Source organism: Curcuma longa, chromosome 11, assembly GCF_044706935.1.
Source record: "Curcuma longa cultivar G26 ecotype Majalengka, Jawa Barat chromosome 11, ITB_CL_G26_1.1, whole genome shotgun sequence".
In the NCBI taxonomy this organism is placed as follows: Eukaryota; Viridiplantae; Streptophyta; class Magnoliopsida; order Zingiberales; family Zingiberaceae; genus Curcuma; species Curcuma longa.
In genome coordinates, this window is record NC_133871.1 from 32,944,183 (window position 1) to 32,972,035 (window position 27,853).

The window sequence follows — 27,853 nt, forward strand, 5'->3', positions numbered from 1 at the left end:
TTTATCATCATAAAAAAATATTTTCAAAACGTAAATGAAAGAAACATTGATGGAGGGTGATAGAAACACCTAAACTCTTTTCCGTTCTTCCATCCTATCCCTTACCTTTCCCTTTCTTTCCTTCCTTTTCCTCTTCCTCTTCCTTTGGTCTCCTTTGTAAAAGAGCCTCTAATGTTCTTACTTTGGATTTATCAGTTGTTTCTTTAGTGTTGTAGATAGATAAAATAATTATAATATATTTTATTTTTTTGAAAGAAAAAAAGTTATTAAAGCTCTCAGTCACTAGAAAATCCAGAGAGAGCTTCAGAATTTTTACTTTTCGGAATATATATATAGAGATTTCATATTAAAGGTTTTAACTAGTTTGTAAATTGATTAATTTTTTAGAATGATTTATTGTTTTAAATTTTCTTCCTTTCTGTAAAAGAGATTCTTATCCTCCATAATTTTTTTTTATTAATGTGCAGAAATTAAATAAGTTGTCTTCGTCAAAATATCTTAATGATGCATTTATATCTGGTCAGTAAAAATCATTCTTAGATCGGGACACGTCAAACTTGTCCAAACACGTGGCACAAATAGAGGGAGACCCGATTGTTACAGTTGACTTGATCGGTTGACTGAACTTAATTGGACACGAGCGACTCATTCATAATCCCTACTCGACCACTTGAATCCTTATCCATCTGATTTATCGGTCACAATCTGATCCCCTGATCCATCTTGTTTGGCAGTCATCATCAAATCTAATATGTCACATCACTACTGCCAAGATATGACAATGTAATGACGTGGTGAAGGAACATTTCGTCTGTATCACGATAGGATATTCTCCATATCCTGACAAGAGATCTAAGATAATATTCTCTATGATAACTCTTCTAACAAAATCTACTGTGCACAGATACTTCCCTTAATTAATGACAAGACAAATATATATAATTCTCTGTCCTCTTCGTCTATATAACTCTCTGATATTACATACACAGATACGTAATATCACAAACACTCACTTCTATTTGTTGTTTTTTTCTTCTTCCTCCTCAGTAATTGACTTGAGCGTTAGAGTAGTCGAGTCAGGGATATCCTTGGCCTTCCTTCTCGCGGATGTTGGTGTTTGCAGGTCCTTGAGTTCCTCACCTTCTTCTTCCTCACGACATCCATCGTGGTACTGCGTAGCGGGTGACGCATCCACTAAGCGATCTCAACCAGAATAATTTTAATGTAACAAAGTCCAAAATAGAAGAAAGGTATGATTGGTGTCTTTCTTTTATATCAAATTCATCCTACATAACCATCCACTGTAATAGTTCATTAATGTTAACAAATTAATAAATATTCACAATGAATCCATATTCAATAACATAAACTCCCTCTTCATACAATATGCATTTTTAATGATAATTACTATGTAGGTTGTTAATCTCGTATTAACTTTATTAAATAAAGACTTAATTCTTCAATACCAACTTACGATTCATTGCTAAACAATATCCATCGATAAAGTCCGACTAAACTGAATATTAATTTAAAATTTTTTTTATTGTTTTAAATTTCTTAATATTATTTTTAAAAACGGATTCGGATCGGTTTTTCCCAACCTCTCATATCGGCTCAGAAATTCGATTCGAATCCGCAGTCCCGACATATCAAAATATCCGAAATCCGAATCTGAAGTTTTCGGATCAGCTCATCAAGTTGCCATATCGGATCAGGTACGCTCGGTTCTTTCCCCAACCCTGGTCCTCGCTTCCTCTCCGGCGTCGCCGCTTCATCTCGTTTGCTCGCTTGGTCCCTTTCCTCCCGTACTTCTCCGGAGCCATGAAGGTTCCCATGGGTCCTCCCCCTCCTCGAAACCCAAACCCTACCATCGAACACTCTAATGGCGAGCCTCCTCTTGCCCAGCACTTGCAGTTCAGTGCGAATCAGGAGGGAGCTTGCGCAGCGGAGTCCACCGTTCCGGAATCTGAAGCAAACCACAGCTCTTCTTCGGAGACCACTGTTACTGAGCCTGAAACGAAGACTGTTGAGAAACCTAGCCCTAGTTTTTCTTCCTCTCACTCGTCCGGATCTCAAAGCGACAAACTACCCGTTCCTTACTCGATCCCAACGTGGAGCGAACCTCCTGGGCACCCTTTCTTCCTTGAGGTCCTTAAGGATGGTATCATCATCGAGCAACTGGACGTGTGAGTTTTATCCCCTTTTCATTTCCTCAAAGCGAAATCTTCTCCTTTTTAGTGCATCAGGTTTTTTTTTTTTTTTGATTTGTCTATAAAGGTTTCTTCTTCCCTTTGTTCCGTGGACAATGAAATATTTTCTTCTTTTGCTTCCTTGTAGCTGTAAGGTGTAGGTTCTGTATTTCAAAATTTCATTTAAATCTAACTTTAACCCAAGAAAAATACTGATTGTAATCTTATCGTTCCTAGTTTCCATCAAATATGCTTGCAACTTTATAGCCCTAACTTATTGAGGTCTAGAAGTTTATAGGAAGTAAAGGTCTATCTTTGATTCTTGAATTAAAGATGGAGACTTACGATTGACTATATATATGTGTGTGTGTGTAAATCAGCAATGACTGTAACAAGTGATTTATATGGTCGTAGACTAATAAATTTCCAAAAGCATAAAAATATTGCTATCAAGGTTGGAAACATGGAGCCAAGAAACAATCACCTAGTTTGTTGCTGGTCAAATCACTTACATACATCATATTAGATTTAAAAGTTTATTATCTTGCAATGTCTTAAATCATACCAATCTAAGAGTTACAATCAGAAAATTAATATTACTTAAAATATTGTTTTTGTTTCTAGTTCGCTGCAACTGTTATTGTCCAATAGATTCAGAATTAGTAAATTGGATCAGTAAACTATCCTTGCATACTAGCATTTTCTAGAATAAAATGGAAATAATGAATCACATGTTAATGTTATAAATAATATTGTTCTCTCTGCTCCTTAAATGGTTGATGGCTTGAGTAGCAGTACTGTTTTCCTGGTTTCTGATTTCAACTTTTATATGATCTTAAGGATAATGATATTGAATGCATATGTTGTTCACTGCTCTAGTTACTTAAGGTGCAAAAGATGATTTTGTCAACAATCTCTTATGTTCTAGGTCTCAAAAAGGGGCATATATGTTTGGACGTGTTGATCTATGTGATTTTGTGCTGGAACATCCAACAATTTCCCGGTTCCATGCAGGTTTGTAACATATAGATTTTTGGTATTGTTGCATGCATAATCAATTTATACTTAGATTTATCTGCAAATAGTGTTGAACTGTAAATAGTCCTGATACTGCATATTATGAATATGTTTAAGAGTCCTAAATAATTTACTTAGAAATGCTAGTATTTGGGAATGCTTTTTCACATATTAATGTACTAATATTACAGTTTAGTATAAAATAAAATCATCCCTTGTGTTAAAAGAACCTTCTGTATATGCAATTTTTAGTGGAAAACTTCATTGGGTTTCAAGAGACTAGAAATTGTCAATGAAGTTAGAGGCCGAACGAGTGAGAAATAGTGAGGGCAACTTATGTAAGACCAAACCCCAGCCCCCACAAGCAAAAACAATGTTAGAGACAAACCCAAAAGGTTAGATTCTTTAGTTGTTTGGCTTTTACCAATTGATGCTGGACATCAAGGGAAGTTGGCTTTAGTGTGCATATTAACTGCTCAAAACTGAATGTTTTGTCTACCTACTCTTGTTGGGCATATGGTCAATACCTAGAACTTACAGATTCCCTGACTTAAATCATTTAAATATTTCTGGCTTCTGTTCCCTTATTCTGTATCTGCCTTCCAGTTTTGCAGTTTAAGAAAGATGAAGTTTTGCTGTACGATCTTGGTAGTACACATGGGACATTTGTCAACAAAGTCCAGGTACTATTAAGGTGCTATTTGTTTGACTTCCATATGATAATATTATGATTATTTTTCTAATTTATAAATTCCTAAGTTGTAAAGCAAAGTTTACCCATGAACACTACTTCAACTCTTGATGATGTGACTAGATATATGGAGAGGAAGGCGACGACAATGCTATTTGAAGAGAGGAAGACTAGACATATTTGATGTGATAAAACTTAATCATTGTCTGTTCCACCCACATTGTGACTTTTGAGTCTTGATCGGGCAACAGTTTGTCTCCTCACTCTTCATCTCATTACCGAGTTTGAGTCTCCATGTTGCAATATGATGTCTCTTATGTTGCTATTGACACTGGGATTCCACCTGCTTCCACCCTCCACTTCTGGCTTGCAATGGAGGATTCATCTTTTCTTCATTTATATAATTGGTTGAGTTAATTTTTGAATTTCAATGGACTGAAGCTGAATTTAATGAGTTAATATGGATTGGATTTAATTTCTGATGAGCTTTATATATATATATATATATATATATATATATAATGATGTTACATTGTTCGCTGTGAATTATGAATACAGAACCTTAAGAACTATGCTTAAGTAGTTAGACCATTAGTTGCCAAGAAAAAGGCTTCCAACCTTAAAAGAATGGCGACTCAAGTTTGAAAATTGCCGTATAATCTGTGCTCTTGGAGGACAATTTTCTTGCCTTAAAGAATTGCCTAGTTGCAATTTCTTATTGTTACAATACCAATCCCTGCACTTTGATCTATCTCACCTGGTGAATCATGAGGATAAAACATAACTATTAACGCCAAGCACAGTAGGAGTGTTTGGTTGTAATCATTAGTTGTATCTATGGTTTTATACCTTCTATCTTTCTTAAAACCTTGAAAATAAATACTCAAATAATATCATGCTTAAGTGTTGTTTTTTGGAAGTTAACAACAGGAATATAGTTTGTATTATGATCCATGTACACAGAATTATCATTTCGTGTTCACAATGTATTATATTCAAGCTATATTGATTTTGCAGATAAAGAAAAAAGTGTACACAGGAGTGCATGTTGGCGATGTTCTCCGATTTGGTTTGTAAGTTGTTTTAAGAATTTATGTTCTTCTGATGTTTTCAAAGTCATCATTCATGGTTGTAGATTTTTGGGCAATTTTCCTCTGAAGAATTTACACATAAATATTTTCATTAAAGTGCGAGCGCACACATACATATACATATGCAGTGTTACAGTTGTAGGAAAAAAATAAAATTACAATGATAGGTGGTGGCAAGGTTCATCTTGTATGATCTAGCAATACATGATAGTATTTTGCAATGGTCTCTGGAAATATTGTCATTCTAATTGTTTATTCTTAACACTAACTGTGCTAGAACCTATATAAAGTATGCCCATACCATGGCTGTCAAAATCAGCATAGGTGTCTGGATCACATGGTTTTAAAAAACAAATCTGTTGTATCTGACAGTAGAATCAATGAAATCAGTATCAATTGGGAAAAATAAAATAAAAAGAGAAAGATATATAAAATTATTTCCCCATGTATTGCCTCATATTTTCTAATTTAGATTAATACACGATAGTATTTACAATTTCCCCATGTTTTACAATGCACATTAGCATTTAAAAAATCTAAAAAATCATTGTATCGGACATGGTAGAATCAGTGAAATTAGAATCTGTAGGAAAGAAATCAGAAAAAAGAGAAAGTAAAACTATTTCATAAATGAGATGGAAAAAAATAAAATTATTCATAAATGTGATAAAAAAAGATGTAAAAAAAACTTAAGAAATATGCATATTATGTCTCATTATGCTCTAAATTATCAATAAGAAATCAGAAAAAGAGAGATAATTATTTCATAAATGAGATGGAATATTGTCTAAATTATCAATAAGAAATCAGAACAAAAGAGAAAGATAGATAAAAAAAATTATTTCATAAATGAGATGACAAAAGATAAATAAAATTATTCATAAATGTGATATAATGGATGTTTAGCAATTTTAAGAAATATGCATATTATGTCTCATTAAGTTTTGTCAATAATACATAATATAATAAAATCCGAGCTATATGATTTAATGCAACCCTGAATTAGATCTGAATCATGTTTTAATTAAAGTGAGGCTAGCTTTATGATCACTGTTGGTTGACTGTTATCACTGTGTTCTGTCCATCCATAATAACCTCTATAATCTATAATGAGTCAAGAGAGATGAATGAAGCGATGAGTCTAATATGTGGCAGCAGGTTGATTTAACTATCCTCAATCTAGTGGTAAATCTCAAGTTGTGATGAGGCTCTAAATTCTAAATTCAGAGTTGGGTACAAGCAAGCAACAAAAATTCTCTCTTCCTCTAGTATGATTTCGCTTGGATTCAAGTTGGGATCAACGAGAAGTTTACTAGATACATGGAGCTTCCAAAACCAGCCTGATACAATTAAATTTCAATCTGATTTCATCTATCTTCACTCTAATTTGACCAAATTTGTCTAAGGCATTTGCATTGCACTTACCGGCTTGTGTTATCTTTGCTGTTTTCCCTTGGGATCCATACACTGCATCCATTTTATTAAAAGCATAATATCATTTGCCATACATATTAAAGATTTTATTTGTAAATATCAGTTTTCCATTACAAAGTTCTATGGTAGTATTTGCTAGAATTGCACATGCAATCAGGTAATGATTTACTGGATGTTATCTGAATAGTTTGTTATTAATTTAATTAGAAGGTTGAGCTTGAACTGAGTAGGTTAAAAAAAATTGATTTAATTTGATATTTTTAAAAAAAATCTATTTGAAGTTGTTGAATTTTGTGATTTCTCCATTTTTTCTCAGGTCGTCACGGTTGTATATTTTCCAAGGACCAACTGAGTTGATGCCACCAGTAAGACAGCGACCATATTCCTCTTATACATTGCAATTGGTTGTTTGGTATCCTTTGTGGAACTTTGTTTTAAATAAACCATCAAAGATAACATGATAAATACTGTCAGAGGACATTGCTTGTAGAAGCTCTCTTTTGATGTTTGCTGGAGCTTTTCCAAAGGCATAATACTTTAAAATCTTTGAATGAACTGAATTTTGTTTTTAAATATTTGGTGGAACATGTACCATAGTCCACAGTTTACTGACTTAGAAAAATACATGGTTTTGTATATGCTATTCCTTGGTGCAGACAAGTCCAAAGTAGTTTTTTTCTAAAACCATGAACTATTTTCTTCTACTGAAATAAACCATTTTCATGTATTGGAATCATAATGAAGGCATCAAAATCCAAGACTGTTGTCACACGTATGAATTACCTAATTTATCCTGCATTAATGTGATAGGATTTGTCTTTCAATGCAGACAACATATGCATGTGATTTATGAAATTTATCTTTTGCTGATGCTCTCAAATGTCATGGTTGCCTGAGCCACTAAATAAAATGCTTGCAAATTTATTTTATTTTGCTTTTGTGTTGTTCATATCAATTTTGTTCTCCTTCGAAACTTTCTTGGAACTTACTGATTAACTTTCCAATGAGGAGGAGGGTGATTTGGAGAAACTACGGAATGCCAAAATACGAGAAGAGATGCTTGATTGTGAAGCTTCACTAGTACGGGCAAGAGTTGATGCATCGCTTGCCAGTGGTATCTCATGGGGTTTGCAGGAGGATGCTATTGAAGAGGATATAGAGGTTGCCAATTTTCTTGAACATTCATTGCTTTAAAATACCTCTGTTTTTATGTCGTCATCTTTCCATGTATATGTTTACCATGAACTGCTTTGTTATTCTGATACTTTTGTGTTTATTATAGAATGGTGCAGATGAAATAACATGGAAAACTTACAATGGACAGCTTACTGAGAGACAGGAAAAAACACGCAGCAAAATTATTAAAAGGATGGAGAAGGTAATTTCTCATGTTCCCACTCCAGTACTCTTGGTTGAACTTAATTCTTCACTTGAAGGTTGTTTTTACAGATATCATTCTTTATGGAGTGCTTCAGTTCGCAGTCCATTTATTTCAGTTCTCTTTCAATTCTATGTGACGACTGACTTCTCATGGATAGACTTTTTTAGGGAACCTCGACTGGTGTGGTACTCAAAAAGCGTATACAAAAATGGGGAAATGGTTATTTGTTTCTCTATATTGAAAGCGAAGCTATATATATATTTTTGACTTGTTGTCAATGATTGCCATCTCTCAGTTTACTTTATCAACTCTTAGGAGTTTTATTGAGGAAGCCACTGACATGGAATTGGACTATTTAAATCAACTATTGCATTTTTGTATAACTTTAGTTTTTGTCTTAAAATAGCTAAGAAACTTTAGCTAATTTTTATGTTCCCCTTGTTAGATATAAATCTCTGGTTACTTTAACCATTTCATAAGGGAATTGAAGGTATACAACTTTATTTAGCATTGAATTTTGGTTTAAAGTCATGAAGTGGTTTTCTTATAGAATTGGACAGTTAACTTTTTGAAAAAATACAGATGCTTGCTAGAGTATAGTTTATCTGATCAAGCTGCCTCCTTATTCCCTTAGTTTTTGTTGCTCATTGGTCTTTGAGAGTTTCTATGCCACCTTCATGAGATAATTGGAATCACTAGTTGCCATGCCAAAAATTCTCTCTAACGTTCTTACAACTGTTCAGCATGCAGTTTTTATCTTGCATTGGCATCTTTGAACATGTCCTGATACCACGATGATGCTCCATTCTAGTCATGTAAAATTATCTGTTAACATTCTGCTTGCCTAATGCTGTGGTCCACTGTCCACTGAATTGTGCATCTTCCTTGCACCTTTCTTTTTCACTACTCCCTTTGTGGCTGGTCATGCATGAAGAAAAACCGTCATGACACTATACTTCATAGGCCATATTTAGGGCATGTTTACCTGTGTTGAAAGCAGAACAAAAGGAATTAGAAAAAAAAAGAAACAATGGATTCATGGAGGGAAAGGAAGGAAATAGGGTCAAATTTTGATTACTTTCAAGTGTGAAAGGGAACGGAAAGATGATAACGTTTCTTTCCATCTTTTGCTTCAATTACATAAAGAGAAAGGAAAGAAAAAAAAAAAACCTAATAGAAGACCAAAAAAAAAAAACCATTCTAATTACCCATTCTGCAACTGACTGCATTATGCTACTGCTGACAAAATGGTAAGTAGCAACTTCATCCGAGGAGATTCTTTCTTCTGCCATCATCCTAAAATGGGGCAATGCCATGTTGAACTTCCCTCTGTCACAATAATTCCAGTAAGGCATTATATCAAATAGCTTGTTTGCAGTTTTAGATGCTTAAAAAAAAGTCACTGAATTTGGCTTGTTCATAACAAAGTAGACGACAACAACAGATAAACACAAAAATATACGGCAACTACATCAATGGGTGAAGGAAGTTACACAAAGATGATGAGAGTCGTTCTTCAGATTTGCTGAGATTGCTACAGAGATGAGGTAGGTCGTCGAAGCATTGTGGTCTTTGAGGAGGGAGCTGGCCTTGTGGGCTGCATCTAGGCTAGTGGTGACAGTGGCTAGGGACGGCCAATGGCATTGGTTAAGGGGAAGAGGATGGTTTTGCACGGTGGGTTGTCCTAGTTGGAATGCATGCTTAATTAAGTTATAACTTACAGGTTTAATATATTAATCTTATATATTTTGTAATAATGTAACCAATAGGGGTCAATATAATTATGGGTTTTTATTAATTGTAGTCCATAATTATGTTGTAATTGCATATCAATTACATGGATTAATATTAATGTTTCAAATTCTTAGCTGTTTTAATAATAATTTATTTTAATATTTATATATTCATAAGCTATTATAAGAGTAATTAATGTACACTTAAATTCAAGTAAATTACTATTGTACTTTCATATCTAATAGTAACAGTTAACTCTAATTAATTAATCCTATTTATGCTATATAATTTATTTATATATGTTGGGATACAATCAAAGTCCTATATTGGAAATACATAGAAAAGATCATGAGTTTATATAATGGAAGTTATTTTCATTAGTATGAGGTCTTTTGGATAAAGTTCAAAAATAAAACTATGAGGGCTTAGGTCCAAAGTGGACAATATCATACCATTGTGGAGATATATTGATTCTATCGGTACTAACAATTGGTATCAAAGTCATGATCTATGTAGAGTCATGTGGGGACCCTCAAGAAAAATGAATGAGGTAGGGGAGGCCCAGACCATAGACATAGGGATAATGATAGGGGGACTCCCAGTGGTCCTTTGTTTGAGGGGAGAATTGTTATGATACAATCAAAGTCCCACATTGAAAATACATGGAAAAAAATCATGGGTTTATATGATGGAAGCTATCGCCATTAGTACGAGGCCTTTTGGGTAAAGTTCAAAAATAAAACCATGAGAGTTTAGGTTTAAAGTGGGCAATATCATATCATTATTGAGATATGTTGATTCCATCGGTACTAACAATACATACACTTTAAGTTCTTATATAAATAATGATGGTTTGTACTGCTCTCAAACAGAACCTATACTGCTCTCAGACAGTTCAAATTTGAATTTATTGCTAAAAAAATGAAATTGACTTTACAAGATGGGAAATACATATAAGTTGGCCTTGGCATTTTGCCATTTAATATTATTTAATATCATCCTTGAACTGCCCATCCATGACTAACTGCTGGTGTTTGTTGGGGGGCCATGGAGTCACAACATCATTGGAGATGATAATTCCACAAAGGGACTAGAAATATAAAGGGTAGAGATATGGAGCCAGAGCAACAGAAAGGACAGCTGTGGAAGCGACAGAAAGTATAAGGTTTTGAGGAGCTTGGTTTTTGAACTTTTATGGTGGTTGGTATTTCTTTTGGGTTAAGACACTGTAGTTAGTATAAGGTTTTGGGGAGCTTGGTTTTTGAACTTTTATGGTAGTTGGTATTTCTTTTGCGTTAAGACACAGTAGTTAATAGAGATAGTATAGATATTTATTAAGAGCCCAAAAAATCAGAATAAAAGGTAAAAAACAATGAGAGACGTAGCATGTTCTGGAAGACCTCCAACCTGTTAAGTCTTGACTCTTGATGAGCCTTGAAACTTCACCAATGATTTTAATACTATAGATAGTTATGATCAAATTGGATAGTGAGTGTCCCTTAAAATGTTTTAGACAATTGCTATTTTCTGTATTTGCTTGCTCCATTTGTGGTGTGTACCCATGCCTTTTCAATTTTTCTATTGACTTATATATCATTCGGTTGACTTTATACTTGTCACATAGTAAGTCTTTGATCCTCTATTATGAAAAGGTTGCTAACATGAAAAAAGAAATTGATGCCATACGAGTAAAAGACATTGCACAAGGTGGCTTAACTCAAGGTCAGCAAACACAGATAGCTCGGAATGAACAAAGAATATCTCAGGTAATGCTATTTTTTTTAGTTTTCTGGACTGTCTTGATATTTCAAATAAGATTTTTCTTTTGGGCAAATTACTAGATCTTGCATATTGTGTCTCAGATCATGGAGGAACTGGAGAACTTAGAGGAGACACTGAATGAAAGTATCCAAGAAAGTGTAGGAGCTCGATCCAGAAAGGTAGCACATGGTACAAAGAATAAGAACATTGACATTGAAGATGAAGTGTTGAGGTATCCATGATCCACGGTGTATCACTTCTTTATCAACTTTGTTTAGTTTGAATTTCAAGCAACATGTTGATTTGGTAGCTAATTATTTACAAGTTTAAAAATTAAATTCTCCATCCATTTTTGGTAGTAGTTCATGTTCAGACCATTATGTATATTTGCAGTATGGATGACCATTGACTACAGCATCAGGTGATTTCAGCCTATCTCTGAAATGTTTTACCTACAAAAACCATGAAATCGTTATAAGTCAATCATGAGTGTCCTTGAGTAAAATATGGAAGCAATACTCATCTTATTTGATTGTCGTGACATTTTTATCTACTAGTCGATTGTCAGACTACCTCAAAGGCATGTTTTTGTTTTAATATGTTTATACATATTGTTCATACTAAGTATTGTGCAATTAGTTTAAGATTGAATATGACACCTCTATAAGATAGTGTTTGTCTGATTGAATATGCTACCTCTATAAGTATTTATGTCAATGGATTGACAGTATCCAAAATAGCCTCAGCCTTATCCTATCTTATATATTCAATCATGATAAATACTCATCTCATTATATTCCTCATCATAATACTTATTATACTAGGGCTAACTATAGCTAAGGCTAGTTTGATCAAATTATTTTTTATTTGACATTATTAATTCAGTCGATTTAATTTGGACTCTTAAGGACTCCACATATTTCACTGCTTTGAATTGCATATTCATTGCCTGGACTGTATTTCTGGACTGTATTTCTCCATGTTCGAAGTAGATATAGTATATGCCTGCTCTTTCAATGCTCTGCTGTTTTCCCCAAAACAGTGATCGAGCGTCCTTTTGTTATGAGGTGTCAAATTTTCTTACTTTGGGTCAGTAAACACTGATACTTCTGATGGTCAGGACATAGTTCAAACAGAGACTAGGACATACTGCTTTTCCTCTTTTTAAATGACAACTCTAGTCGAACTTGTGTACACCAATGGATCATATGGAATTCTAGATGGCTGATATTTGATCACCATGGCAATCATTATTATAGTGGTACTTAGTTCATGTGTGTAGATGTTGCCATCATCAATTGGTAATTTCCTCTTTTTTATACTTTTGGGCTTTGATAACAGTTGTAGAATGAGGAAAATTTCCTACTATTGTTACTTTCACTTTTTTTATTCTTATTGAACCAATGATTTTAAAGAGTTCTCTTTTGCAAACATCACATAAATTGCAGTAGGATTTGTTTGTGTTATGAATCCATATGTAATTATGAAGTAGTTGGCGGTGTATTTGTAATAGGTCTTACTATCTAGGGTATTCTAACATGGTATCAGAGCCATCCTTCTTTGTGTAACCCATCATGTGTCGATCACCTGTGCATTCATATGATCTCAGCCTTACATCTCCGTGTGACTCAGCTGGTGTTCACATCCTCAATCTGCTCCATTTCCGATGTCATCTCCTCTCCACGACATTGTCCACATCCTATTCACGTCTGTTGTGTCGCGAACTCCTGCATCATGATGCCTACCACAACCCTCCTGTGCCACAACACCTGCGGTGACACAGTGCTTGCTGCGACCTCCTGTGTCATGACGGCCTATGATCTCCTACATTGTGCTACCGCTCAGTTGTAACTCTCTCACTACGTTGAGCTTGTCTGCCACTTTTCTCTTTCCCCCAATTGGAACACCGCACAACAATTGAAAAGCTGGATCCAATTGGCATTTTGCTACAGTGGAAATTAAACCTCCATCTTCAAAAAAAATCTGCTATAGTATTATTTTTATTATTATTTATAAATTAGTGGTGGAGAAATTGATCAGCTCCTACATGCCTCAATTGTTCAGTTGCTGCCACACTTTATTCAACTCGCTACAGAAGGGGAAATTTGCTTCTGTTTTGGTTCAAAGAATTTTGATTTTGAGGTGTAATTCATCGTGGGCACCACTTGAACAGCCTCTTCCCTCCTTTATTCTCTCACTTGCACAACAGACAATTCCTCTTCCAGCCCCAATCTGCAGCTTTGTTGTTGAGGAAGATTTCAGAGATGTCAGACTCTTCTTCAACCTCCTCAATACCTCTTATTGGGATAATTTCCTCCATTTCAGGGTCCATGACCTTTACAACTATCAACTTCAATGGAAGAAATTATGCCTCTTGGGTTGTGGATATTTGTGTTTGGTTTACAGGTTAGGGGCGGTTGGAGCACCTTAGTACTAGATCTGCCAAAATTTCTTAAGTTTGCTCATTCATCATGGGAGCAGATGGATGCATCAGTTTCCAGAGAGAACATATTATGACTATCAGATAGCAACTATGTGGATTCTATGTTACTTGAAAAATGCTCTAATAAAATGTATCTTATTTCGCGACGTAGATCATCTTCAGATTGTACGGTATGCCAATGCAGATTGACAACTTCCCTATAGATGGACGATATACATCTAGTTATTGTGTTCTCCTAGGAGGTAACTGTATTTGCAAAAGTAAGATGCAGACTCTGGTGGCAAGGTCAAACACAGAGAGATATAGAGTAATCACCGTGGCAACATGTGATCTCATTTGAATTAAGCATCTGATGACTAAAATAGGATATGAACCTCTACGATGTATATAACCTCAATTTTATATTTCATGAGAGGGCAAAACATTGATTGTGCAATTTAATGAGATGATCACTACTTTTGTTAGTTCTAATGATCAATTAACAGATTTGTTGGTCAAATTGCTAAGGATGCCTAGAGTTGAATATATTTGTAATAAGTTGGCACTTATAATATATTTGAAGGGGGAAATGCTATAGACTCATGTAATTATGTAGTGGGGGATGAATTTGTAACCTTATGTTTGGGAATAACTTATAAATAGATAGTGGAGGGCCTGGAGGCTACGTAGGGTATCCCATTAAGAATACTTTCCCTTAACAATTAGTAACTCATTGTAAACAGTTGGTCCTACTTGGTAAAGCCACCTATGAGGCAAATTATGCTCATTGTATGTTACTTTGATGGGCTTTAGTCTGATTCCCACGACAATGGAACTAGACGTAAATGGCCATTTGATACTGAAATGTTATCTTTCCATTGACGTTAATGCAAAATAATAATAGTAATAATAATTGCATATTTGTTCATAGAACCAATCATTCAGCAATTTCTTCTCTGGTTGCCTTATTACTGTAAGCTAATTTAGCCTGTTTCTTTCAGTGATGACGATGACTTCTATGATCGGACAAAGAAGCCTTCTGTTCGAAAATCTGGTGAACAGCAGTCAGTTGAAACAGTAACAGCTGATTCTCTTCTTGAGAGAAAAGTGACAATTATTAAACAAATTGAGGAAATGAAGTCCCTGCTTTTGAAAGAAGAAGAAAAAGAAAAGGAGGCTACTACCTCCGAACAAAGCATTGAACGTGAAGATGACCTTGACGTTTATATGTCTGGACTATCATCTCAGCTCGGTGAGTTTCCTATCATGCATGATTGAAGATAGTTCAAGATATTTCAATATAATTTGAAGCATTCTTAATTTTTCAATTGCTTAAGCTCAGGATGAATTCTTCTGCAGCTATATTGTCTTGCTGAATCACTTGATTTTGTTTTTTATAGTCTATGTCCATGTTTTCAAATGTTATTTTCCTTAAGATTTTTTTTTTGAACTAATTTTGACTTTTCATCAAATAGCAGTCGAAACAAAGCTATGGTGATCCCTCACCTTAGATCAGCATATAGTCAATGATGTTAAAGAGAGAAAGGATGAAGTGAAATGAGAAGGAAGAGATATCTCAATAACTAATCTCTTGAGCGAGCTTCTCCCTAAAACAGATATACAATAACACATAATAGATTGGGGGAAAGGTAAACACTTGAGGGGCTTGGAGGAAATATGAATACCATAGAACAAGAAATAGTAAAAGAACAAGAAATAAGTCTTCACTGGAGATAGATAACATAGCTGGATTGCTTTCTGGAAATAGCAATCTAAGAATATGATGTTTCTTTGTTCAGGTGGTTAATATTAGAACAAGGTGTAGTGAAAGGGAAAAGAAAGGGTGGGAAGATTGAGGCAGTAGAAGTTGGAGTGTAGAAGCACCAGCGTCACAAGGGATGGCCTAGCTTTAGCCTGTGGGTGACATGTTGGGCCTAACACTATCATTGCCCACCAGATCAATTTTTAAAACTAAAAATTTTAAATTATTTTTGAAATTATTGAAAAATTAATAAAAAAACTAAATACTAATAAAATGACATGTTTTTATTGAATATTATTAAAAATATTAGTAATTAATAATTTCATATAAAAATAGCAAGTCAAACTCAGCTTGCAGACCGTGCCTAGCCCAATCCAATGTCAGGTTGGTCACAGCTCATTTCAGGCAGGGTCCACTGGTTGTGACCCTTGCGTTCGACATAGACATGCACTTGGGTTCTCCATTAACTGCATTAGAGGGAGCATGATGATTAGCTCGTCTTTGCCAGTGGTGAGGAGAGCAAGAAACAACAGCCATTGTAGATTGGACGCTGATTAGCAGATATGAGAATGGTGACTTCAATCTTGCTTAGGTGTACGCTTGAATTAAGGCTTTGCGGAATTGTGAGGAAGAAGCCTGAATTATATAAGAGGATAGATGGGGGGAGGCCTTTGAGTCGCAATCCCTTGTAGCCACATCCTGCAGCCAATGATTGCTGTAAGCTACAGTGGAGACATCCATAGAGAGAGAGGATTTGTGTGAAGGGCTGCAACTGGAAGAGGGGCACTCATCCATCCTCTTCGACTGCTGATGGATTTGCATCTTGAGCATGCAATAAATGTTACTGGTCTGTGCAGCAGCCATGGGTAGTGAGTGCCAGGAAGATGCTTGCCTAGTGGTTGTTGGCAGATCTCGCATAGTGAAAACTTAACTAGTTTGCAACAAAGGCAGAAGTTGCTGGCATGGCTGGGAGGAGGTATCAGGCTGATTATGATGCAAGGATGGCCATCTCAGGCTAATGAAGTCAACATCAAAGGGAGTTCTTGCATGGAAGGGTACTTGTGCAGATGGGACATGTGGAGCTAGAGAGGAAGATAAGTGTATGCGGACCTGGAGTGAAGAGCAGACAACAGAGAGAGGGAGAAGAATGTGATTTGGATCGAGAGGCTGCTAGCAGCTAATGGCTCATGATAAGAGGGTTCTACTGAGGCTTAATTATATGTATATATAGGAAGCATAAACTACCTCTTTTGGGTTGTTAAATCTTACCATTATCTTTGAATTCACTTGTGTTATTATATTCCAGAGTGGACTTTTTGGTTGACAAACATGAACATTATGGAACAAAATCTTGATTCATAACATTTTTTTCTCATGTGATAGTGCACGACAGAATCAAAAAAATTCAAAATGAACTATCAGACCTTCAAGCTGAGCTGGACAAAACAACATATCTACTGAAGATTGCTGATCCAATGGGAGAAGCTTCTCGCAAAAGGGATGTCATAGCAGAAGCACCAAAACCTAAAACCACTGCTAGTGTTCCTAAGCCACCAAAACCTGAGCAAAAGCAAGGCAGTCTGCCTTCACTTCCTGTAGGTTCTGTCATTCAAGACTCTTCCAGTACAAAACAAAAGGAACATACAGAAGCCACTGAGATCACTGAGGACACAAATTCCAGCAAGCCTGTGTATACTGCCTTAAAACCACAGTGGCTTGGTGCCACCAGGGAATTGCCAGAAGATAATATGGTTCTGGAAACTCAGTTAGATGAGAATGAGTTGGACAATTTTGTAGATTACATAGATAGGAACAAAGCTCTAAAGCCTGTGAACAGTGGGTCAGATATTAAAGGGGCAGCTTCTGGTCTAATTATACGGAAACACAAGTCTGTCCATGAGACTGAAGCAGTTGGCAGTATAAATTCTGAAGCGGAAGTGTCAGTTTCATCTGACGCTGAAGCCTCTGCTGTAGATGCAATAGCTCTGCTACTTAAGCACAAGCGTGGTTTGTCTGCTTTAGAGGAAGAAGAACGTCAAAACAAAAAATCCAAAAGCAGGGATAAAGGAAAAGATAGTTCAAAGCAGAAGCCAGTTCTTGGTCCCTCAAGACCTGATTTTCTTGGCAGCAACACAGAATATGAAGCATGGGTACCACCTGAGGGTAATCTTTTCAGTTCCTGGACAGCATTTTGTTCTTTATCAATTCAAGTTTCTAAGATAATAACACTTTGAGCAGGACAAACTGGGGATGGACGCACCTCACTTAATGATCGCCTTGGCTATTAGTTTATGGTGTCGTTGCAAAAAGTAAAGCTTGATGATCTTTGTTGACCTTGTTCTGTTCTTCCCAAGTCTAATGAGATTGAATTCATGCAGGAATGAGTTGTGTGAGAACTTCCTCCTGAATGCTATTTGGGACTAACTTCCATGGTATTCCTAGCCCTGGCAGTATAGCACAGCATCTCCAATGTTGTTACTGGGCGCGGTATGCAATTGAAGTCAATGCAAGGACCACATGAAATGCCATATTTTACTGCTGAGACATCTGCATGAGTTGCAGCTACAATGAAGACCAAGTTAAAAAAATATTACAAAAAGCAGAGCCTGCAACAATGCTTTCTTAATATGTGATTTACTGTGTTTTGATATGCAAATTCTTCGGTTACTTTAAGCTAGGATTTATTTTACAAGGCTGAAGTTAGTGACGCTAATTAGTTGTGTATATATGCCAGTTCTCCGGTCATACGCTGCCTTAGAGCATTACGAAGTTCCAGTTACTCTGGCCGTTTTTGCAGAACACTTGTAATATCTTAATCCAGTGGTTATATATAGAGGATTTAGCTAATGAACGAATTTGTAATGCATTTAAAATCCAATTTTAAGTGGGATTCATGTAGCAGTGCAACTGTCCACAAAAGGACAGGAGTGGTTGGTGCTTGGGGCGTTGAATCCTCCTCCGTTGCTCCTTTGGCGTGATCGATGTATGAAAATCCCATTAAAATCTCAGTAGGAATTCTAAATAAAGAAGGTGAAAACGTGCTGGGGCGTGCTTGGACCCTATAAATACATCCTTAAGCCCTTTTTGAAGGCTATCTTGGGTCATTCTCCAAAACCCTTGGTCTTGGCTTGGCGGCTGCGCCTCCCCCTCTCTAGGGGAGGCCCTAAACGCTCCATCCTTCGCCGATCTACCTCGCCATTCATCTCCACCGATCCATCCTACACCGGAGCAAGAAGATCTTCAAGAGGGGAACCACGCTTCAAAGATAAGTCTTCCCTTTTCTTGTGGATGACTATTTTCATGTATTTCTCTTGTAATCTTCTTGTAATGGAGTAGATCCTTGAGTTTAGGATGTAGGATGAACATCTATGTAATGATGGTGATGTATGAACTTGTTTATGACATTTTCCCTATTCAATGAAATGTTTACCTTTGTTTCATGTGTATTGTGCCTTGAACGTGTTTGATGAAATGTTTGTGTGAGCAAATATGCATGATTATGAGGGGTAGATTACTTTGTAGGGAGATCCGAGGCGGTATACCGGGGCGCCTGAGTGATTACGGGAATGCCTTGAACCGGGCGAGTCCATAAGTGATTCCTACATAGTGATAAACCCCCATAAGGGATATCTAATGGTTGATGGCCACTAGGACAAGGTCCTTAACAAGATACCCTGTGACAGAGGGTAGGAATCTAGTAGTATTTCCGGGGCGCCTGGTGACAGCGGGAATGCCTTGAACCGGGCTATCTAGAATCACCTTTACTAGAGGGTCACAACATAGGACTTCAAGGTCAATTGCCAACAAAGCCTGACGAGGTAGAGTTGGTATTTTGGTTAGAATCCCTACAAGGTGGTAGTCATTGAGAATAAGGGAATGAACATGAACTAGGGACTTCACCTAGCATGGATGTGAAACCGAAATCCTAAACTTATCCATCTCATCCATAAGCCCCAAGCCAATCTCTCTTCTTCTGTCACATACAACACCAATTCTCAACTCAACCATTTCACTGAGTCTAGATAACTATATTAGTGACATCACTATAGCTAATACACAGTCCCTGTGGATTCGATATCTTTTTATTACTTGACGACAACCCGTAGACTTGCGGGGAGCCTATCAAGGAAAAAGATAAAATGTTGAAGGCATATGGAAGGTATCATCTATGCATGTTGAGGACTATGGATGACCTTGATGAAATAATAATACTAAATGCAAAGTTATCACATAATATTAACAGCCTACAAATAACCAAACTCTGCTGGTGGATCCAACCATGATGCTAATGATTTTTGAAAGTGGGGAAATGGTATTCTGACTTCAAAAGTAAACTAGTAAACTTGCAAGAGTATGACCTTCGTTGAATTTTTTTTTCAGAAGTACAACTAAAGAAGCAACTTTATAGAATTACCACTATAATAACACATTTCAAACATACTAAACTCTTTAATTTCATCAGAATACAACTAGCAAATTAAATCGAAACTACAAAGCTTTCAAAATTCAATTTAGTTGCTACATACAGTTTATATGGTCTATCCTAATTTAATTCACAATATGATTTATCAGTATTTCTGTGCTCATATGCAAATATATTTTTAACTCAAAATTCCACCATACGTAGATGCACACATATGTACTTGCAACTTTTTGTAAAAACACATATGATTTATCAGCATTTCTATGACAATTGCAACTTGGACTTCTCTTTTCTATTGCCAACTTTTTCCTTCCTAGTCTTCTACATATGTAGATGCACACATATATATTAGATATGTGACATACTTAAAAAGCATACAAAATTTAGACACCACTTTATCACGTTTACCTCATCCCGCATGCTGATCAAGTGTACATGCCAAGCCACATGGCCACCTACAACATCACCAATACACTGAAATGTAGCTGGGATTGGAACAGGCAGTGGTGCTGCTTGATCAATTGCTTTATCAATGCCGATCCTCATGCAATTCAAGGATAATGGAACATCATCAATATAGTTGCCAGATCCATTAACAGTGGCAATTGTCCCATATGCAACAATATTGCTGTTAAGCTCCAATAACAGCATCACATGATCATAAATGTTCACATGCATTCAAAAACTCAAAAATCATAAATGTTAAAACAGTTGGGGAATTTGGTGATCAAGCAGTCTTATGCTTATAGATATCTAGCTCAAAGAACATCGGAAGATCACATGATATGCTTATGAAACACAATGGTTTATTAATTAACATGGTCATGACTCGATTTAACAAGAAGGTTTCTCTATCTAACGATCGTGATGATATTCCAGCTCAAAGAGGGGTGAACTTTATCGAACAGTTTGTTTGCCTAGAATAGGCGACAATCCTACTCACACATTATGAGCAAATTTCTCATATTTTCTCAATTCAAATATATATACCAAACAATTAACTCTCCTAGAACAACATGCTGAGCATATTATTTATACTTGCAATCGTAGATAGTCATTTACAAAGGTTGATCATTAGCCTCAGGACCTAGAAGAAGCAAAATAAAAAATTACTTCATATTTTATGAAATTTGAAGAGAATGAATTAATTTCCATAGACTTACACGTACAGTGCAGTCAATCATTCACTAGCCAAATGAACAATCGAGAAGTAACATCATCTAAACCACAATAAAGTAGCTAATGAAGATTTGATGACTTGTTTTCATACTTGTTCGACAATATTAAACTAGTCTAAATTGAGATGCTAAACAAGAAACATTTTATTGCCATGTTTCTTTGCTACAATCATAATGGAGACTAAAACCTTAAAAAATAAAAAAAATAAAAATAAACAATGTTTTAGGGCAATAACACGAACAGATCACAAGGAAACGATCCATACTGTACTGTCCAGGAAATTCATAACACTAACCTAAATTCAATCAAAATCTCGATGGAGTATAATGAAAAAGACCTCTTTCTTTCCTATTAGAAAAGGAGTACTTGGCCGGTGTTAGGGTTCACCAAACCTAAACTCCCAACTGTCGATCCACCAAAGGACCGAAATGAATCAATAAAAACACAAGTAAGCAAACACCGATAAGCTAAAGCGCGGAAAAGAAGAACAAAAAAGTCGCAGAGATCCACCAGAGATGAAGCACAGTGAGGATCAGCAAAAAGGGAGTGCCTTTAACCACAAATCCGAGAGAAACAAAAAAAAACCTCACCTTTTTATCTTCCACACAAGGCCTCTAGCTTAAACACAACATCCACGCAACGCAGAGATGATCCCTCAGCTTTCATCTGGAACGAGGAAGACATGTTGGTGAGCAAATACAAATATGTACCATATATTAAGAGTTGTCCAAGAACATCGACAATTTTAGATACATATTCAGGGGTATCCTGGCACAAAAGAGGAAGACCTCGAATAGCTTGTATTCAGATCTGTTAAAATATACACAGTAGTAAGCATATGAAGAAGAAAATACTTAAAAAGTAAATGCCACTATAAACAAGATGAAACTACAGAGGCTTTGCAATTGCTGGTTAAAGATAGAGAATTGATAAAAATGTGTTCCACTTTTCAATATGGCAAACATGAGAATAGTATAAGACAGGTATCTGCGTCATTGTATCATTCAAAGAAGACAACATGAACTTACAAAGATTTTTGTTTTTGTGTGTGTGTGTGTAAGTTGTCAAGGGATAACAATATAAACTTATTACAATAAGACAAAGAATACGCAGATGATTTTTGAAAATCTAGACATGAAAATCAAATATTGCAAAAATATAGGCAATGAGCTACTGTACATGGCCATCAATGATAACACCAAATTTGAACAGAATCCATGATATGCATATAGCTACTTTCTCCTAAATATGAATCACAAAAAATCTAAGTCAATGATGGATGATCACATTAGAGACAAGCTTCTTTTGTGTATGTTCAATAACTGATCCTATACAAAGAAGCACAAGCCATACACGGAGAACCCCAAAGGGAAAAAAAATTATTTTACTATCAACAACAAATAGACATTTTCTCCACTTTTGGTTCAGTGCATTCAATGTACACGCTACATGAGTAAGTTGCAGAGTAACCACAAACGAGAACTCAGTGTATTCTTCCAATCAATTATGAAGCACGTAACCATAAAAGCAACCGTACCCACAATTACCTCTATTTAATCACTAATAGAAATCAAAAACACTCCATCTACCACTATGCAAGAATAAAGTCTAAAGAAAAGAATGGAAACTAACCCCGAGTTCATCCTCTTCAATTAAATCAAATTGCGCAGTCATGGCATCGGTAGCGAGGCTGAGGAAGAACTTAAAAAATCGCGGGATGAGCTGCGCGGCCAGCTGCTTCGCCTTCACGCTCTGCCCCTTCACTGCCGCTATGATACCTTGATAGTCACCCTCATGCTACGAAAACGCATGACAAACAGAGATTTAGCAAAGAATGCAAACCCTAGCGAAGATATGACACTTCTTCTTGGACAGACAATGGAATAAATGGAGCGGACAAAAGAGGTGCATCAGAGTCTTGTCTTTGGCCTCGTTGAGACGCTCCCCGAACTCGTAGGGTCTCTTGACTTCAGCGGCATCAGCATCGGCATCGGCAGCGGAATCGGAGGCCATAGCGGGTGGCGAGAAGACGACTCTCTCTCTCTCCTCATCTAGCAGATAGGTGGAATGGCGGAGGTCGGGAGGAAGCGGAGGAGGGCGGTGGCTGCCGGTAAGAGAGAGGTTGTGGGGTTTAGAAAGAGGTTGGGGCGGCGGTCGCTCCCCGATCCATGGCCATATGGGTTTGTGATCTGTTGCCCAAGTTTGTTCACACAACTGAATCCTAAACTTTATTCAAGCGATAAAGAGAAATTGAAGAATTTGCATATCAAAATTTAACGAATTTAAATAAAATTTTTTGAAATTTGTTGAAATCTATTTTATATATATTTATACTTGGAAAATTCATAAGCCATCGTTAAAATATTTTCCATTGAATAAATTCTTTGAATATTTTAAATTATTGTATTTAATTTAACCACTGTCTCATACAACGGTTTTAAATCATTGTTATAGCTTCCAAAACCGTTGTTGTCGTTATAAAAAAGTGCACATAGACAACGGTTTTCAAACCGTTGTCGTAGTCTTCAAAAACCGTTGTTGTAGTCCCAAAATAGCGGACATAGACAATAGTTTTAAAACCGTTATTGTAGCCTCCAAAAACCGTTGTCGTAGGCTCCAATCAACCTCTCAAAGACATTGGTTTTTTGTTAAAACTGTTGTAAAAAGTAAAAGACATCTGTTTTGGCATAAAACCGATGTCTTTTGAGTATTGTTAATTACCGATTTTCTTGTAGTGATATCCTCACATCTACTCTATCGATGATCTCTCGAATGAGATGGAAGCGCCGTAGTATGTGATTGGTCCGCTGATGAGAGTGAGGTTCCTTAGCTTGTGCAATGACCCCCATTGTTGTTACAATAGAGGTCTATAGGGTCTTATATGTAAGAAACCACCCTAAGTTCAGTGATTAACTTCCGGATCCACACAATCTCTTTTTTTGTATAAGACGTAGCAATATACTTGGCTTCTGTTGTAGAATCTACGACTGTGTTTTGCTTCGAACTCTTCTACCTTACAACGCCACCATTCAGGCAAATACATATCCTAATTGTGATCTGAAATCATCCCTGTCGGTTTGGAAGTTTGCATCACTATAACCCTTTACATCTAGCTCTTCATCACCTCTAAATATTTAAAAATATTTTTTATCCTTCATAAGTACTTAAGAATATTATTGATCGTTGTCCAATGACTTTCACCTGGATCTGACTGGTATATGCTCGTCTTGCTCAAAACATATGAGACATCGGGACAAGTATAAAGCATGTGTATATGATAGACCCTATAGCAGATGCATAAGAGATCTGATCCATGCGGTCTCTTTCCTTCTTAGAAGAGGGACATTGAGTCTTCGAAAGACTCACACCATGTGACATTGGCAGAAATTTCTTTTTGAAATTCTACATAACAAAATGATTAAGCACCTTGTCGATATATATACTTTGACTTAGGCTAAGCAATCTCTTAGATTTATCTTTATAGATCTTGATGCCTATAATATAGGCTGCTTCACCTAAGTCTTTCATTGAGAAACAATTCCCTAGCCATGTCTTCAGAGACTATAGTGAAGAGATATCATTTCCAATGAGGAGTATGTCATCCACATACAAGATTAGAAAGGTAACTGTGCTCCCACTAAATCCACACATAGTATCCCACGTACTACAATACATCCACACACACATAGTATCAATATCGTCGACGTGAGATGGCATAGCTGGCAAATCTCTGGCCTTATCTGTAAGCTCTTACCTAATATCTGGGAAGACAGAAAAATCCCAGGGTCCAAAGATATGAGTACAAATACTCAGTGGGTAATATAGAAAGACAGTGCATAAACGAAGTAAATATCAAAAGTACAAATACATACTAGCAGTCAACAAGGTGTTAACAATATCTCTACAAGTAATAAGCAACTAACATGGATCTCATGTAATACACCATATGAATGACATGTCACCCATAATGCCACAATCAAGAATCAATCAGGTAAACAACCAAAATGCAGTATAAGTGCGGTCCAATACATATATATCATGCACATGATGTGTATATGCATGATGCAACTGCCTACACTCACTACAGCACCCATGTATATAATGAGTCTAAGGGTGTCCGACATCGGGGGATTGGTACTCCGTGCCCTACAATAAAGTAGTCCGGTGATCCAAATCCAGAAGTAGCCATGAAAAGCTACGTATACCTATGGCCGATATCTATCCTCTAATACTCATCCCTGAAGTACCATCCATGTACTCTCCCACCCCTAGTTGGTGTTGAGGTCAAATCATCGACTCAGTTGCGTACACTGCCATACAGCTGGCTGCGTACACTATCATACAGCTGGCTGCGTACACTGCCATACAACCATCATCACCGCGATGGAAATAGGGTATGATAACCACCTATATAGATATACCACTAAACCCATCTATCATCACGATAAACCCACAACATTGGGATTTACAATCGTTATCATGCATCATGATGAGATGCTCAAATTATAATAATCAACATCTACCGTACTGATCAACGAGTGTATGTACTAAACCCTAATGATCATGGATATCATAAGACAAGAGCTATATCTAATAATGATCACAGATGTCATACTCAAAGATAGAAACAATAATCAAGAATGATAATCCAAGATCAACAGATATAAGGACAAGCATGATAGAAACATGAGTAATATAAGATGTATACAAATAACAGGAAGGAATAGAATTAAGGTATCAAACTACAACGACTGTAAAAGAATCATGCACTGGAAATGAAAAAAAAATTGTATTGACCAAATACAGTAAAGTACCCACCTGATGGATCGCAAGTCAACAATAGAACCCCCAGAAACCCTCGTATAGAATCGAAGTCCTACAACCACTCAAGGTCCTGCAAGAAAATAATAAACAATATCCCTAAATACCATGATATACTATAGAACCCTAATCAAATCAAAGGTTAGTTAATTCTATCTAATCAACCTAATTTGGGTTAGACCAATCTACCCATTAGGTTTCTATTAACATGAGTTAACTAATTAATTAATTAATGATATTAACCAATTAATTAATTAATCGTATTAACCCATTACCACAATTAACCTTAGGTTGAATCAAACCTAAGCTAACCAACCAACCTAATCAATCCATCCATAAAGAATCGAATCAATTTATAACTGAACCTATACAAAAACCTAACTCCAATCATTCCAATAGAAATAACAGATCCATTTAATAAATCCTTATCAAATTCAACCAAGAACCCACAGACCCTACATATTGTAAGAATTCAACATCTAATCTTATCGAACACAACCAGTGAACTCACCTCAGATCCAAAGCCCTAGCACAGCTTCTTTCGTGGCAGTAGTAACCCAAATCTCAATCTGATCAAAGCCCTAGTTTAACCACTGGTTCCACTCCCTTCTCCTTCTTCTTCTTCCCTTGCAGTCGAAACCCAAAGGAATTCCACCGAGCAAATCACAATCCAATAGCTTGCAAGAACTCGGCACACCAAGACCAGATCAACCACCTCTCAACAGAACCAACAACATCGGCCTGAACAGATTAAGAAACCAGCATTCTTAATCAATCCATAACCAACCCATCTTACCGAAACTTCACAGAACAAGTTTCGGATCTAGGACAAGAACTTACCTCAAGGATCACTTAATCATGCTCTAGTATTTCCTCAATTCCAAACCCTAGCTCGACCTGAGCATGCCGCCAGCAGATCCCTCTTCTTCAACAGCCGAAACCAAGAACCAACCGAAATCTGAAAATCCATTCTCAAATCACATGGTGAGGCACGAGAAACCCCAAAACCGAAGAGATCCAAAGCATCCTTATGGGTAATCAACGAATCTACCAAAATTCCTTGAAATCACCCACTTACCCGATTGATTCCTCCCCGATTGTCGCTTCTCCACCGTCGCCTCTACCGACCGGATCTCGCCTCTTCTAGCAAGCGTCGAGTCGAAGATAGAAGCCTCTTGTCTTTGGTGGTTTGCTCGTTGCCGACTCCAGCTGCCAGCCTCTCCACGTCGCGCGATCGAAGCGAAGAAGAGCAATTAGATCACTCGCGAGAGAAGCAGGGGAAAGAAGTCATGGAGAAGAGAAGGAAATCGCGGCCTAGGTTTCTTATAGGCTTGTATCGGTTTCGGATCCGGTTTTTAACCCATTAACCCTATTAATCAATTAAACCCTTTAAATAACCCTATTTAATTAATTAATAGCTAGGGTTATTAATTGGGCTAAAGTAGCTTAATTTGGGTTCCTTTAACCGGTTTAAGAATAAATTGTAATTAGGGTAAATTTTATAAATTACCCCCAAATGTTCAGTATTTTAAATTCTCCCCCACTAACAAAAAATTTGGTCCTCAAATTTATTAACTTCATCCTACAATGCAGAAATACTATAAACATTGAAATCATACCTCAAGCAAATAGATGGGGATATCGAGCTCGGATAACATCCTCCAGCTCCCATGTAGCCTCCTTATCTGAATGATGCTACCATCTGAGTTTTACAAGTCGAATGGTTTTGTTCTGCAACTGCCACTCTTTTTGATTAAGAATATGCACCGGAATCTCCTCATAAGTCGCGTCCGGCTGGAGAGGAATAGGTACTTCCTTCAGAACATGCGAAGGACAAGGTACGTATTTCCGTAACATAGAACACCCACAAGTGTCGATGGTAGTGCCAGGCAGTATGCCACCTCGCCAATTCGCTCTAGTATCTCAAAGGGACCAATGTAGCGTGGAG

General features: G+C 36.6%; 1 protein-coding gene across 1 annotated transcript; it reads left to right on the forward strand.

Annotated features, from left to right (window-relative positions):
- Positions 1-1,753: 1,753 nt before the first annotated feature.
- LOC141839701 (uncharacterized) lies at positions 1,754-17,922 on the forward strand. Its single transcript, XM_074727512.1, has 13 exons — positions 1,754-2,186; positions 3,118-3,203; positions 3,813-3,889; positions 4,915-4,970; positions 6,739-6,787; positions 7,434-7,583; positions 7,705-7,800; positions 11,190-11,303; positions 11,400-11,530; positions 14,722-14,972; positions 16,866-17,645; positions 17,721-17,791; positions 17,861-17,922. Exons 1-12 carry the CDS (start codon positions 1,822-1,824, stop codon positions 17,768-17,770), a joined length of 2,205 nt encoding a protein of 734 aa, XP_074583613.1. The 5' UTR covers positions 1,754-1,821; the 3' UTR covers positions 17,771-17,791; positions 17,861-17,922.
- Positions 17,923-27,853: the final 9,931 nt, after the last annotated feature.